Source organism: Bubalus bubalis, chromosome 16, assembly GCF_019923935.1.
Source record: "Bubalus bubalis isolate 160015118507 breed Murrah chromosome 16, NDDB_SH_1, whole genome shotgun sequence".
Lineage (NCBI taxonomy): Eukaryota > Metazoa > Chordata > Mammalia > Artiodactyla > Bovidae > Bubalus > Bubalus bubalis.
In genome coordinates, this window is record NC_059172.1 from 37,653,417 (window position 1) to 37,668,886 (window position 15,470).

At 40.1% G+C, this 15,470-nt stretch overlaps 1 protein-coding gene across 1 annotated transcript; it reads left to right on the top strand.

Annotated features, from left to right (window-relative positions):
- The first annotated feature begins 5,464 nt into the window (after positions 1–5,464).
- On the top strand, positions 5,465–6,210 carry LOC102398350 (olfactory receptor 51Q1-like). The gene has a single exon (XM_044928997.1). It carries the CDS (start codon positions 5,487–5,489, stop codon positions 6,141–6,143), a length of 657 nt encoding a protein of 218 aa, XP_044784932.1. The 5' UTR covers positions 5,465–5,486; the 3' UTR covers positions 6,144–6,210.
- Positions 6,211–15,470: the final 9,260 nt, after the last annotated feature.

The window sequence follows — 15,470 nt, forward strand, 5'->3', positions numbered from 1 at the left end:
TAAATGGTCTAGTGGTTTTCCCTACTTGACCTATATATAAATATATAGGTCAGTTCTTCGGGTCTTTGTCTTCCTTCAGGCCAATTATCTGGCTTCATTTTCTCACACCTGACCTGCTCTGGGACTCTCCCTTGGGGTGCGCATATGCCCCTCAGTCAAGACAAATCAAGTGAAGGCTTCTGAGAGGAACAAGACTCATTATGGCTTGACAGTAGTCCCTTGACTTTTGACCCACAAGGAGACTTTCTGCGCATGTGTAGTGTCTCCCTTATCCCAAGAGAAAGAGGAGGGAGATCCCTTAAACCTTTCCTCAAATAGGATTTTGCCCCTTCTTTGTCCTTGCCATTACTATTACTTTACGGTATTTACAAGAGACAAATACTGGCTATTTACTCTGCTTCTGTTGTTACTTCCATTTTGGAGAGCAAACAGGAGGCTAATTATAAATTCCTTAACTGGAGCCCATCTATCTCTTGTCCCAGGAAATACAACAGGAGGCTAGTTGTAAATGTCTAACCTGGAGCCCATCTATTTCCTACATCAATGGAACTTTGGTTTCCCTTTTGAACTAGCCTTGGTCATTCTGCAGCTTCTTCTCTGATAGGGCATTGGTTGAGGTTACCCCTTTTTGGACTGACTGGGCATTTGTTGGGAATTTTCCTTTTTTAGGGCTAGGCAACTCTGACCCTGAACAATCATTCTGAATTGCTGTTTGCTTGATATTTGCTAATGGTGACAATGAATAATTAAGTGTGGATGATCAGAGCTTTGTTCATCTTACAGTCCCTGGGGGTAGTTTTGCAAATTTAAGAGATCCTTTAGCTGTGCTCCCTAAATGAAAAAAATGTCTCAGTGCTCCCTGAGATCTGCAGGGGAAAGGCCTCTAATGGCTTGTCTATTGTATCAGAATGGATCTTTTGCAATTGCTTTTATCTTGCAGCGGGTAGGGAGTGTGGGGGTTGGGGGTGGTATTGTGTGTGAATGGATGTCTCAGTACCTGAGTCCAAATCCCTTACTCTCTTCCTGGTTTTGTTAAGAGTGGCTTAAGAGTGTGAGCAGATGATATGTATTATTGTCTATTACTGTTACTTGGTTCTCTTTCTTTCTTTCTTTTTAACTGAGGTGAATATTTGGAAACTGGAAAAAAGAGTTCCCTGAATATACGTCAAGATGGTTGGATTTTGTACAAGTAGAAAAAAATGTGCATTTTATCCTCCTGTGCCTTTGAGATGTAAATGATCTACCTAGGCCCTCTGGAGCTTATCTGTGTTGCTAGGAACTGAAGGAAAAAGGGATGCAAAAATAATATTTAAAAAACCCTCAAAACTACTGGGAATGCTCCCTCAGCCAAACTTTACATAAGTTTCATAAGAGATGATCAAGAAAATCAGTAAAACCATAATTATCTAAGCAAGCAAATTTAATGTATTCAAACTATTCTTTGTAAGCTAGCAAATTTATATTGTTGTTGTTTAGTCACTAAGTTGTGTCCAACTCTTGTGACTCCGTGGACTGTAGCCTGCCAGGCTCCTCTGTCCTTGGAATTTCCCAGGCAAGAAGACTGGAATGGGTTGCCATTTCCTTCTCCTATGGATCATTCTGACTCAGGGATAGATCCTGCATCTCCTATGTTGCAGGTAGATTCTTTACCACTGAGCCATATAGGACTTTGCTGTTATTCAGTTGCTCAGTTGTGTCTAACTCTCTGCGACCCCCTGGACTGAAGCATGCCAGGCTTCCTTGTCCTTCACCGTCTCCTGGAGTTTGCTCAAACTCATGTCCCTTGAGTTGGTGATGTCATCCATCTCGTCCTCTGTTGTCCCCTTCTCCTGCCTTCAATCTTTTCCAGCATCAGGGTCTTTTCCAATTAGTCGTCTCTTCACATCAGGTGGCAAAAGTATTGAACACCTAGAACTTTAAGTACTTAACAATTCAAATATTTAAAAAGTTAGACAAAATGTGTTTCAAGTTCATGTGGAAGGGGAAGTACTATATTGTTGATACTTGGCATTAAGGTTAGTTTGTTGATTTAATTAATTAGGTCTAATTAATTTGGTCTAATTAATTAATTAGGTCTTTAGCATCATCAACCTTCATGCTTTCACAAAGTAACATTTTCACTGAGCCTACGTTTAGTAGAAGTTAAAGGAAATCTTGTGATATCTGTTGCAAATCTGTAAGTGAGAAAAATAACTTGGTGTGGTGAAATTTTTGAGTTAAACTATAGGAATAATTATGTTCTGAAAATTATATAAAATAATCTCTCCAGATTTTGGTAAAAATTACTTGCTGTCTTGGTTTTCCTTAGAAATTAAGGTGTTTAAAAGTTGGGGATTCTAATTTAAATATGTAATTAAAGTTACTAGACATAATAAAACATTTCACTATATAGTAGGAAAGTGGGTTATATATTTTGAGAAAAAAGTTTTATGCATGGTCAGGCTTATTTTAGTTTAAACTTAATTGGGTAAATGGATTTTGTTATTAAAAGTAGACTGGTACAGGACTAGATTTGGTTCCTTTCTGCCAAAAGAACAAGTTTACTTCAAATGCTGCTTTTGATAATATATGTGAACTTCCTTGCCTTTCAATGATATGATTTTGTTTTGAAATATTTTAAGTGACCTATGATTCTACCAGACCAAATGTTCTTAAAACTTTTTGAAGTTTTTGATGAGCTTCTTATCAAATTCTGGGTTTCCCAGGTGGCACTAGTGGTAAAGAACTGGCTTGCCAGTGCAGGAGAAGTAAGAGACCTGGGTTCGGTCACTGGGTCGGGAAGATCCCCTGGAGGAGGGCATGGCAACCCACTCCAGTATTCTTGCCTGGAGGAGAATACCATGGACAGAGGAGCCTGGCGGGCTACCGGCCATGAGGTCGCAAAGAGTCGTACAGGACTGAGCAACTAATACACACACACACACACACACACACACAATCAAACTCTAATTAAATTTCTTTTGACTTCAGCTTGCTCTGGGATGCTTCAGAGGGCCCCTAAGTCATGAGATAATCCTTCCCAGGCAAATACTGGAGTGGGTTGCCATTCCCTTCTCCAGGGGATCTTCCAGACCCAGGGATGAAATCCAGGTCTTCCACATTTCAGGCAGATTCTTTTCCATCTGAGCCATCAGAGAAGCTCAGCACATTGAGTGGCCTACCAGGAAATCTTCACCAGATTTGGGAATGAGCATTCCTAGCACCACGGGATGAAATGGTCATGAAATACCCCCAAAGCTAGGATCAAACTTATAAATATGAAAGGGCCTTGCCAGCTGAAAACTGACACTTGCTCTCTGCCTCTACAAGGATTAAATCATGAGCCAGGGCAGTTCTGACCTTGAACACCCCTGAAAGGAGTTTCAGGGTGGAGATTAGGAATGGGGCACTCTGTGCTCAGGGGTAAAACTGGCAAAACAGGCTCTCAAATAGAAATTTTAAGAAGATTTTTATGAGCCTAAATCATCACATCTTCTCATATCTTAAAAAGCATTAAAATCACTAATGGTGATGCCTTTTTTTGGAATTTAGGAGAGAAATGCATTGGATATAAAAATGGAGTAGCTGTCAGACTCAGACATGCCTAGTTGGTCTCACAGGAGTGTCTGTTGGAACTGTAACCCAGCAGAACACTGTAGGTACCTCTATCAAGTCTATGATTAACCTCCTTATCTGAACCTTTATTTTTTTTTTTTTTTTTAATTTTATTTTATTTTTAAACTTTACATAACTGTATTAGATTTGCCAAATATCAAAATGAATCCGCCACATGTTTACATGTGTTCCCCATCCTGAACCCTCCTCCCTCCTCCCTCCCCATTCCATCCCTCTGGGTCGTCCCAGTGAACCAGCCCCAAGCATCCAGTATCGTGCATCGAACCTGGACTGGCAACTCATTTCATACATGATATTTTACATGTTTCTTTTTCTTGTTCAAAACTTGTTCTCCTCAAGATTGAGAATTATCAAAGAAAAAGGGGGAATTGTAACACAACAGGACCCTAAGGGGCCTTCCCAGGACAGGCTTTTCCCATATCTTCTACTTTAGAATAGCAGTATTTGATGCAATAATTTGACTGATAATGTTAACTCTGTAATATCACCCTGTTCCCTCACCTTCAGCCACTCAGAATTGTACATTCACTGATCACATACCCTGAAACCCCCTTCCCTTCCCTGGGTTTTAAAAATTCTTTGCTGAATTTCACCCTGTGCCGGGAGCTCAGGGTGGTGGGTGGGGGAGGAGGAGTGAGTGTAGCACATAAACTGCTTGTCTCTTTGCATGGCCCTGCAATAAATACTTCTTTGCTCCAAACTTCAGTGTTTCTGTGTGTTTGGCCTCACTGTATCAGGCACACAAACTTGCTCTAACAAAACTGTTCCAAAAATGTTGGTATACATATGATCAGTATACATATGATTTTAGTGAAGGAAGAATACATGCAATCAGGCACATATTTCTTTGTAGAAGATTACTGCTAGTCACCAGGGGCAGAGGTCATTATGAAGAATTTTAGTGCTTTTCTAGATACAAGAAGATGCAAGAATTGGGCTCATGAAATCTTCTGAAAACATGTAACTATCTGAAGACATGTTCTGCCAGTTTTTCCCAGAGCACAGTGTCTCATTCTTGATTTCCACCCTGAACTGGTTTTAGGGGGGTATTAAAGTTCAGCAGCTGCAGTAGCTCATAATTTGATCTTTGTAGAGATAGAACGCAAGTGCCAATTTATAGGTGACAGTATACTGTATTGCTTTTTAACTTTATCAGTCTATGCTCTCTCTTCTCCAAACTTTATTGTATCAAAGAATATCCTATAGTAATCTTTTCACTACAGCTGTTCTCTCCAACAGTGATAAAACACTCCTATACTTTCCTGCTACAAGGGCATGACTGCTTTCTGGACAGATAAAAACATCCTTAGGTTAAAAAAATGACTGATTTATGCTCTCAACTAGGTGAATGACAAGCTTTGAGCTAAAACAAGCAAAAATAATAAAGCATTTTGAGCTCATTTCCTGTTTATCTGTTTAACCAGATCTCTCTTGAAAATATATCACATGGTGATTTAACATGGTTGTAGAACTTTAATCTTATGTTTTCCACTTTTCACAGATTTTGCAACAAACTCTGGTCTTGTGGCTGCCTCCTCCGGTCATGCTTTTCATTACTGCTACTGCTACTGCTAAGTCACTTCAGTCGTGTCCGACTCTGTGCGACCCCATAGACGGCAGCCCACCAGGCATCCCCGTCCCTGGGATTCTCCAGGCAAGAACACTGGAGTGGGTTGTCATTTCCTTCTCCAATGCATGAAAGTGAAAAGTGAAAGTGAAGTCGCTCAGTCATGCCTGACTCTGTGCGACCCCATGGACTGCAGCCCACCAGACTCCTCCGTCCATGGGATTTTCCAGGCAAGAGTACTGGAATGGGGTGCCATTGCCTTTTGGTTACTAACTCCACCCAAGTCCCCTTCTACTTCATCCTCATGGGCATGGGCATCTTCTATACCTGGATTTCCATCCCATTCTGCTGTCTCTACACTATCTCTACTGCAGGCAACACCACCTTACTGGCTGTCATCAGGGCAGAGCCCTCTCTGCATGAGCCCATGTACTTGTTTCTTCCCATGTTGGCCCTAACAGACCTGGGACTTAGCCTCACTGCTTTGCCTACACTGATGAGGATCCTCTGGTTCAATGCCTCAGATTTCAGCTTTGAGGCTTGCTTTATTCAGTTCTTTTTCCTCCATGGATTCTCCTTTATGGAATCTTCTGTGTTGTCGGCCATGTCTTTTGGCCACCACGTGGCCATTTGCCACCCCCTCCATTATTTTTCCATCCTCACCAAGAAGGCAATCTGCAGAATAGGTCTAGCCATCATTTGCCACTATCTTCTGGATGTTCTTCCTACGTTGTTCCTGTTGAAAAGGCTCCCCTTTTATGGCTCCCCTCATCTCTCGCACTCCTACTGCCTCCATCAAGACATTATTCACCTGGTGTGTGCTGACACCACTACAAATAATGGGTATGGATTTGTTCTAGCTCTGCTTATTATCATACTGGACCCCTTGCTCACCGTGCTGTCCTATGCACTCATCCTGGGACACGTCCTCAGAATTGCCTCCCCGGTTGAAAGGCCCTAGGCCCTCAATAACTGTCTGTCCCACATTGTGGCTGTTTTTGTCCTTTACATATACCCATGGTTGGTGTGTCCATGACTCACCGCTTTGCCAAGCATGCTCCCCGAGTTGTACATGTCAGTATGGCCAGTGTCTATGTACTAGCACCTCCTGTGATGAACCCCATTATCTACAGTGTTAAAACCAAACAGATCCGTTGAAGGATCTTTGATCTCTTTGCTCATAGACAGTTGGAATAGAGTGTTGAGAAGTGGGCTTTTGGTACTACTCTGTAAAATAATAGTTTGAGAAACTTGAAAAATTATGGTTTGGATGTCTAGTCATGTATGAATCAGGAAGCAGGGTTGGGAGTTAAATACAATATTATGTTCATTGGATTTGTAATTTAAGCTAAGTTGAACCACCTGCATGTGGCAGAGCTGCTTCATTTACACGCACTTTTTACACGCTAAGTTCCTCAACATTTGTATCCTGGAATTGCCAAGCTTCTAGTTCAAGATGTGAAATATGTTATAGAGTGAACTATCTGAGTTAGGTAACCCTTCAAAAGTCCTTCAAATGGGGACATCCTGTTTTTAACAGTGTCTCTTCTTGTGAAGCTCTCCCCTAACATGTACATGAAGCCTCTAAGTTGCTTCCATTTACACTGTTTCTTCTCGGAAAATGCCCTGAGAAGTAATTCTGGATTCAAAAGAAAGCACAAAACAAAACAAAAACCTTGAACAAATGTGTTTTTTTAAAACTATGAAAGCACTGCTGCTGCTGTTGCTGTTAAGTTGCTTCAGTTGTGTCCAACTCTGTGCGACCCCATAGACAGCAGCCCACCAGGCTCTGCCGTCCCTGGGATTCTCCAGGAAAGAACACTGGAGTGGGTTGCCATTTCCTTCTCCAATGAATAAAAGGGAAAAGTGAAAGTGAAGTCCCTCAGTCGTGTCTGACTCTTAGCGACCCCATAGACTGCAGCCGACCAGGCTCCTCCATCCATGGGATTTTCCAGTCAAGAGTACTGGAGTAGGGTGCCATTGTGACAAAAGAGGAAAGTAAGTACAGTGTACTTAGAGAAACGTTACACTTACTTAGAAAAAGAGAACATTATTGAGGGAGTGTCTTTGTTTTATGACTTTTAGCTTTACAGAGATCTCTATTGATAGGAGATGGGTCAGTTAAAACTCAGTAAACAACATACAGACTTACTAGTTTGAAACACAAAAGGAATGTTTGGGAGCTGCCAGATTATCTAGAAAGTGGTAGGAAAATATATGTAAAAGAGAGATCAAGAAGAAGAATACAAATTTGTGCATATAAACTCAGTGAATATCTGAACTGTACATATTTCAGACAGGTATCAAGCAGCTTATGTAAGGCTAACAAAACTGAACAAAGATATTAGGTGCTTCAAAATGCAGGGGTGAATTGAGAATTTGAGTTCCATGAGTTAACTATCTGAATAAAAATCAATCAAATTCTTCAGAGATATAAACAGAATCCAGAATCTCAACATCTTATTCAAAACATGGTTGAGGGAATTTTAGATACAATTTAAGGGTATTCAACATAAAATGAAACTAGAAATGTATTTTCTCTGTCCAATTCTCTTCCCAGTTCTTCTACAGATCCAATATCCATCCTTATACTCTTTCTTTGACTCTCTGAACTGACCCAATTTCCTTGGTTGATAATTTGTTTGTTTGTTTTATAAAGCATTAGATTTATAAGCCTCCAGAAGGTTCTGCACAAGCTGGAATCAACATTGCCCGGAGAAATATCAACAACCTCAGATACACAAATGACACCACCCTTATGGCAGAAAGCAAAAAAGAACTTAAGAGCCTCTTGATGAAAGGCAAAGAAGAGAGTGAAAATATTGGCTTAAAACTCAACGTTCAACAAACTAAGATCATGGCATCCAGTCCCATCACTTCATGGCAAATAGATGGGGAAATGATGAAAACAGTGAGAGACTTTATTTATTTATTTATTTATTTTTTGGTGGTGGGGGGCGGCTCCAAAATCACTGCAGATGGTGACTGCAGCCATGACATGAAGACACTTACTCCTTGGAAGAAAAGCTATGATCAACCTAGATAGCTTATTAAAAAGCAGAGACATTACTTTACCAACAAAGATCTGTCTAGTCAAAGTTATGGTTTTTCCAGTAGTCATGTATGGATGTGAGAGTTGGACTATAAAGAAAGCTGAGCACCAAAGAACTGATGCTTTTGAATTGTGGTGTTGGAGAAGACTCTTGAGAGTCCCTTGGACTACAAGGAGATCCAACCAGTCTACCCTAAAGGAAATCAGTCCTGAATATCCACTGGAAGGACTGATGCTGAAGCTGAAACTCTGATACTTTGGCCACCTGATGTGACTCATTGGAAAAGACCCTAGTTCCGGGAAAGATTGAAGGTGGGAGAAGGAGACAACAGAGGATGAAATGGTTGAATGGCATCACCGACATGATGGACATGAGTTTGAGCAAGCTTTGGGAGTTGGTGATGGACAGGGAAGCCTGGCGTGCTGCAGTCCATGGGGTCACAAAGAGTTGGACACGACTGAGTGACTGAACTGAACTGAACTGAACTAAGGCTCTATATTTAACCTCCAGTCATTAAATGTCATGCCTAGAGAGGAATCCAGTGAAATATTTCTCCCTTTGGCCCTCCCTTTTCTCCTTTGAGAAAATCTTAGGCCAAAGTAAGAGTTACTGTGGTTAAAATGTGGTAGTGGAGACAGATTAAATACCAATCTTGTAAATTTTAGAAAGAAAAGAGGAGATAGGAATAATTATTGGCCAGTCCTTCTCAAAAGAACCACATTTTGTTCATAATACCATAAAAATTGCTGAATTTCATTATGTGATACAGCAATTGTGTTTACATGAAGAAGAGTAGATAGATGCGTTATCATCAAGATGTTCAGTTCAATTAAATTGTAGTCACATTTACATCTGTAGAACTGTATTTTTCACTCTTTTATACACCTTAGGCACTATTCAGTAAAATAAAGTCCTTATCTGACTTCATGAAACTTATAGTTGGGGGCGCAATGTGGGGCAGTGTTGGAGATGACTAATGACAGTGTTTGGAGAAGGCAATGGCACTCCACTCCAGTACTCTTGCCTGGAAAATCCCATGGACGGAGGAGCCTGGTGGGCTGCAGTCCATGGGGTCACTAAGAGTCGGACACGACTGAGTGACTTCACTTTCACTTTTCACTTTCATGCATTGGAGAAGGAAATGGCAACCCACTCCAGTGTTCTTGCCTGGAGAATCCCAGGGACGGGGATGCCTGATGGGCTGCCGTCTATGGGGTCGCACAGAGTCGGACAGACTGAAGCGACTTAGCAGCAGCAGTAGCAATGACAGTGTTAGTAAAGAGCACTGCCCCACTGTGCTTCACTTCCTTAGCTTCCACCAGGTGGTGCCAGTGGTAAAGAACCCTTCTGCCAATGCAGGAGATATAAGAGATGGGGGTTTGATCCCTGGGTCAGGAAGATCTCCTGGAGGGGGGCATGGCAACCCACTCCATTATTCTTTCCTGGTGAATCCGCATGGACAGAGGAGCCTGGCAGGCTACAATCCATAGGGTTGCAAAGAGTCAGACATGACTGAAGCGACAGCACACATGTATTTTAACTTTCTAACTCGGGTACACTGGCTGAGTTCTCACCTCTAGGAGTACTCCTACTTCTAGCCAGGACTTCCTGACAAATTCTAGCAGTCCTCTTCCTGGAAACATTGAAATGTCAGAATTAATCTACTTTTCACAGTAATAGCCACAGCTTTCATAGGTTATGCCACATCTTGAGGTCAAATATCCTGATGTACGGCAGTCATTACAAATCTCTTTCCAGCAATTCTCTTCATGGATACTAGTCTAGTTGAATGAGTCTGGGGGTGATTCTCAGTTGACAAAACTGCTGTCTCTTAATTGTTTACCTTTCCCTTTATGCCTTAATGTCCCAGGAGGAATCTCATCTGATATAGACAAAATTCCACCTCATCCATACTATACAATCAAAGACATCTTGGGTGTCTTATTCCTAATTCTAGCATCATTAATGTTAATACCATTCTCAGTTCATCTTTTAGGAAATTCAAAGTATACTTCAGATAACTCTATCAAAACTCCCCTTCACATCAAATTATGTGATACTTCTTATTCACCTATGCAATCTTATGGTCCATTCCCAATAATTCAGTGGATGCACAGGCCTTAGTCTTTCCAGTTCTGATTTTAGCAATTATCTCAGTACTTAGTGCATGTGTGCTAAGTTGCTTCAGTCATGTTTTTCTCTGTGTGATCCTGTGGACTATAGCACTACAGGCTCCTCCGTCTGTGGGATTCTCCAGGCAAGAATACTGGAGTCGGTTGCCATGCCCTCCTCCAGGGGATCTTCCCAACCCAGGTTCAGTCCCAACCCAGGAATTGAATTCCTGTCTCTTATGTCTCTCCTGCATTGGCAGAAGGGTTATTTACCATTAGTGCCCACCTGGGAAGTCCCAATACTTTATACATCAAAATAACAAAGCATAACATTTCAATCCCTTAGCTAATGCCTATTCTGTGTACTAGCAGCTGACCTACAAACACTTGCAAGAATTGGAGGACTATTGAGTATTCATTTGTCATCACTGCACAACTAGCATCTATTTTATAATTTCTCCTAATTCTCATTCTTCCACCACTAGCCAGTACCACTACCTGAAATGTATTTATATATGTAACCGAATCTTACCACATATTCTTTATCCATTCCTCTGTTAATGGACATTTACATCACTTGCATGTCCTGGCTATTGTGGATAGTTCTACAATGAAAACTGGAATTATGGAATCTTTTGGAATTATGTTTGTCTCTGGGTATATCCCCAGGAGTGGAATTATTCGATCATATAAGTGTTCTACTTTTAGTTTTTTAAAGGAAGCCCTATGCTATTCTCCATAGTGGCTGTACCGATTTGCATTCCCACCAACAGTCTAGGAGTGTTTCCTTTTCTCCACACCTGCTCCAGCATTTATCGTTTGTAGATTTTTATTTTTTTATTTTTTTAAATTTTATTTTATTTTTAAACTTTACATAACTGTATTAGTTTTGCCAAATATCAAAATGAATCCGCCAATGACCATTCTCTCAGGTGTAAGGTGCTACCTGATTGTACTATTGATTTGCATTTCTCTGATAATTAGTGATTAGTTAAGTATTTTGTATGCTTCTGGCACAAAAACAGAAATATAGATCAATGGAACATGATAGAAAATCTGGAAATAAATTCATGCATGCACCTATGGTCAATCGATCTATGACAAAGGAGGCAAGGATACAATGGAGAAAAGACAGTGTCTTCAATAAGTGGTCTGGGAAACCTGGGCAGCTACATGTAAAAGAATGATATTAGAACATTCTCTAACATAATAAATAAATAAACTAAAAATGGATCAAAACCCTAATTATAAGGCCAGACAATGTAAAATTCTTAGAGGAAAACATAGGCAAAAGACTTTCACGTAATTCACAGCAATATATTTTTTAGACCACCTTCTAAAATAATAAAAATGAAAACAAAAATAAACAAATGGGACTTAGTTAAACTTAAAAAGTGTCTGCAAGGAAATGAAACATAAAACAAAGAGACAACCCTCAGAATGGGAGAAAATTTTTGACAAAGTGACCGATAAGGGGTTAATATCCAAAATACACAAACAACTCAAGCAGCTCTATGTTCAAAAAACAAACAACTCAATTAAAAAAAAGGGGGGGGGGCAGAAGATCTAAATATTTCTCCAGAGAAGATATACAGATAAAAGTACATTGGTAATTTAAAAATACTTATAAGCTTCTGACTCTTACTTTATATAGAACTTTCCATGTTTTCTATATACTTGATGCTTTCCATACAAGCTGTTCTCTCAAAACTGAAAGGGAATTATTGAAATCTGCAACTGCTATTATTGAATCATCTCCTTCATCAATGTCTTAGAGTTTTCAGAGGAAAGGTCATCACCTCCTTGCTTAAGTTTATTCCTAGGTATTTTATTATTTTTATGTGACTACAAATGGGATTTTTAAAAAATTTCTCTTTCTGATAGGTCATTATTAGTGTATAGAAAAGTAACCAATTTCAGGATATTAGTCTTGTATCCTGAAACTTTTCTGAATTCATTTATTAGTTCTAGTAGTTTTCCTGGTGGAGACTTTACAGTTTTTTTATATATTTAGTGTGGTAATCTGCAAGTAGTGTTAGTTGCTCAGTCATGTCTGACTCTTTGTGACCCTATGAATTGTAGCCTTCCAAACTCCTCTGTCCATGAAATTCTCCAGGCAAGGATACTGGAGTAGGTAGACATTCCCTTCTGCAGGGAATCTTCCCAACACAGGGACTGAACCCATGTCTCCTGCATTGCAGGCAGATTCTTTACCATTGGGCCACCAGGGGAGCCCTGAGAATCCTATAAGTAATTGTAAATTTTTACATTTGTGAGGAAAGATAAGCCTGTTATCCCCCTACACTGCCATCTTAATGTTTCTTCCTTAAACCCTCTGTTTAGATTCATCTTTGTGTTTATTGATATTATTCTCATTGCTAGCATATAATTTGTCAATGATACTTAGTTGAATGATGTTGCCTAATGTTTTGAGAATTTTTCTCAAGACTAATATTGCTTTCATCTATTTCTATATATATTTTTAATGTATCTGACATGTGTGATCTTATGAGTATACACACCATATCTCTCCCCACAATTCTCAGGCATGTCACATCTTCAGGCTTCTACCAATGTCCTTGGCTTATTTCCAGGCCAAGGTGAAATCTGAATTTGCATACTCAAGACTTCCCAGAAACTCTCAGTTGCTCTGAGGTCCTCACTTCTTTACCCCTACTTCTGCATTGCTCTGGGTATCACTGGGTCCATGAAGTTATCTGCATTTGATTAACTGAGTGGAAGAGGAGACAGGCCTCTGAAGGATGATCTCAAATACATGAAGTTCATCTCTATTCTTTGTATTTCAGATGTTTGTAAGTCACTATTTCTAGTTACACATCTGATAGAAGGTTTGCTCCCTCCATGTATTGTATCATATATATGATATATTGTCATATATTATATCATGATGATAGAAATAATTGCAAAGGAAAAGCAAATGATGGCAGTAGTTACACTGTAAACAACTTAGTTACAGCAGGTCTTTGTGATGAGAGAATATGTAAGGAAAGGGCTTATTGAAGTATGAGAGTCGTATCAAAATCAGGGCTACCATTCCATGTGAGAAGACCAGGTATGTATGCCCAAAAGCATAAGTGGTTTCAACCTATACACACTGAGGATAATTTGGGGGCATAGGAATGAAAAAGCAGGATAGATGGTGAGTCATACAAGTATCTTGGTAGAAAACACCTCAGATCATCCTTTTGTTTAGTAAAATTAAATAATGAAAATCATTACACACATAAAGATGGAACTTGTCATGTGATATGAGTGAGTAAAGTGCTTAAAATTATCATGAAATGTTCTTTTCACCAGGTCATCAAACTCTTTCCCTTTTTTTTTTCATTTGCTTTCATGTCCTTCAGTAACTTGGTTTTGGACTGCACTTGATTTATATCCTGTTAGTATCATGTATGTCTACCTTCCTTACTCTCCCCCTTTTAACTTTCCCAATCATGCTGGATCCATGAGCAGAAGCCAGGAGAGGTAGGAGCAGGCAAACAGCTGTCATGGCTTCAGTAATCCTGGTGAACTTACAGGAGGAAGTGACCTGCCCCATTTGCCTGGAGCTTCTGATAGAATGCTTGAGCCCTGACTGTGGCCAAAGCTTCTACCAAACCTGCATTACCACTGTTAGGAAGTGCAGCACAAAATAGCCGTGTAGGAGAAGGTCCTTGGGAAAATGGCAGAGGATCAGAAGTAACCTGGCTTTGCGTGCTTCTGGTTGAAAAACATCTCCTGCCTTTAGCTATGCTCAGTGCCAAGATTTAATAATAAACATTAAAGATGTTGCTTGAGAAAATGGGTCATGGGATAAACACCTGGGTCATTTAGAACGTGCTGTCCTTGAAATATCTTTTACTGATTATGTCTTAAGCCTGTACACGCTCTGCTGGCCATATACTCTAAGCTCTTTGTTCCTGCTTCTATAAAAAGGCTCGACTGCAGAAATAAATTTGTCAGTCCTTGCAAGAGACTGTCCGAGTGGCATTCTTTCAGATTCGTTGTTTCCAAGTCCCGGGGAGAAAATCCCCACAAGTGGCACCACGGACAGGGACTTGAAAGGAAGGCTGAACAAAGCAACGAGCCCCTGCAGAAAGAGGTAAGCAGGATGGGACAACATAACAGTAAAATTCCTTTCATTTCTATAATGCATCATTTTTTTGAAACAAAACAGTGTTAATATTTCAAGAGATCAGTTGAATGACTGCTATCATATTTTACTGGAACAATTCATGGTTCCCAGCAGAGGGGACACTCAATCTAGACATATAGAAAAGGGTTAAAAGTAATGTTTTGCAAGCATATTGGTAAGGGTTACATGGTCACTCATAGGGGCTATCATAGAACAAATTGAAGGGCATAACGTTGATTTGGAAGTAAAGACTATTCAGTCTTTACATGAATATGAGCTTAAGGAACAAGATATGCAAGGTGCTTTGAAATATAAGAATGTCATGCTCAATCAGACACAATCCTTAGAAAAACAACTTAGAGACATATATATACAGGATGTGTCAAAACTGAAGCCACTTAGAACGGAGGTCATTTCATTCAATGGACAGCCCAAATCTGAGGTTTTTCCTTTTGCTCCGCCTGTAACAGCAGTTGCTAACTTTGCTCATACTAATCATTTCACTCCTCCTCGGGAGATGCCTGCTTGCGCTTTCGCTTTCCCAATACAGTTTAATCAACCTGCCCAAGGCCAAAATACTTGGGCTAATCTAGATTTTGGCATGTTGTCTAACTTTAAGAAAGCATGTACTCTGTATGGACCTACTTCTCCTTACTGTGTAGGATTTCTCAGAGGATGGCCTGACCATTGGATGCCATATGATTTTTTTCAAGTAGCAAAGATGATTTTAAATCCTCAACAATTATTGCAGTGGCAAATATGGGTTAGTGATGAGGCCCGAAAACTGATGATTGACCAGCAATCTCGTGGTAACCCCTCCAATTTAACTTATGATATACTTACTGAAACAGGGACCATGGCCGATGTAATGGCGCAATTAGCTAATATTTCCCCTAAGATGTGGCATTTCATTAAAGAAACTGCCTGCAGGGCTTGGGCAAAGGTTGATAGCGCTAACTCTGATGGTTCATTTGTTAAGATTATTC

Excerpts from the sequence above, each read along its gene's own strand:
- LOC102398350 (XM_044928997.1), top strand. The coding sequence starts at position 5,487 with ATGGGCATGGGCATCTTCTATACCTGGATTTCCATCCCATTCTGCTGT.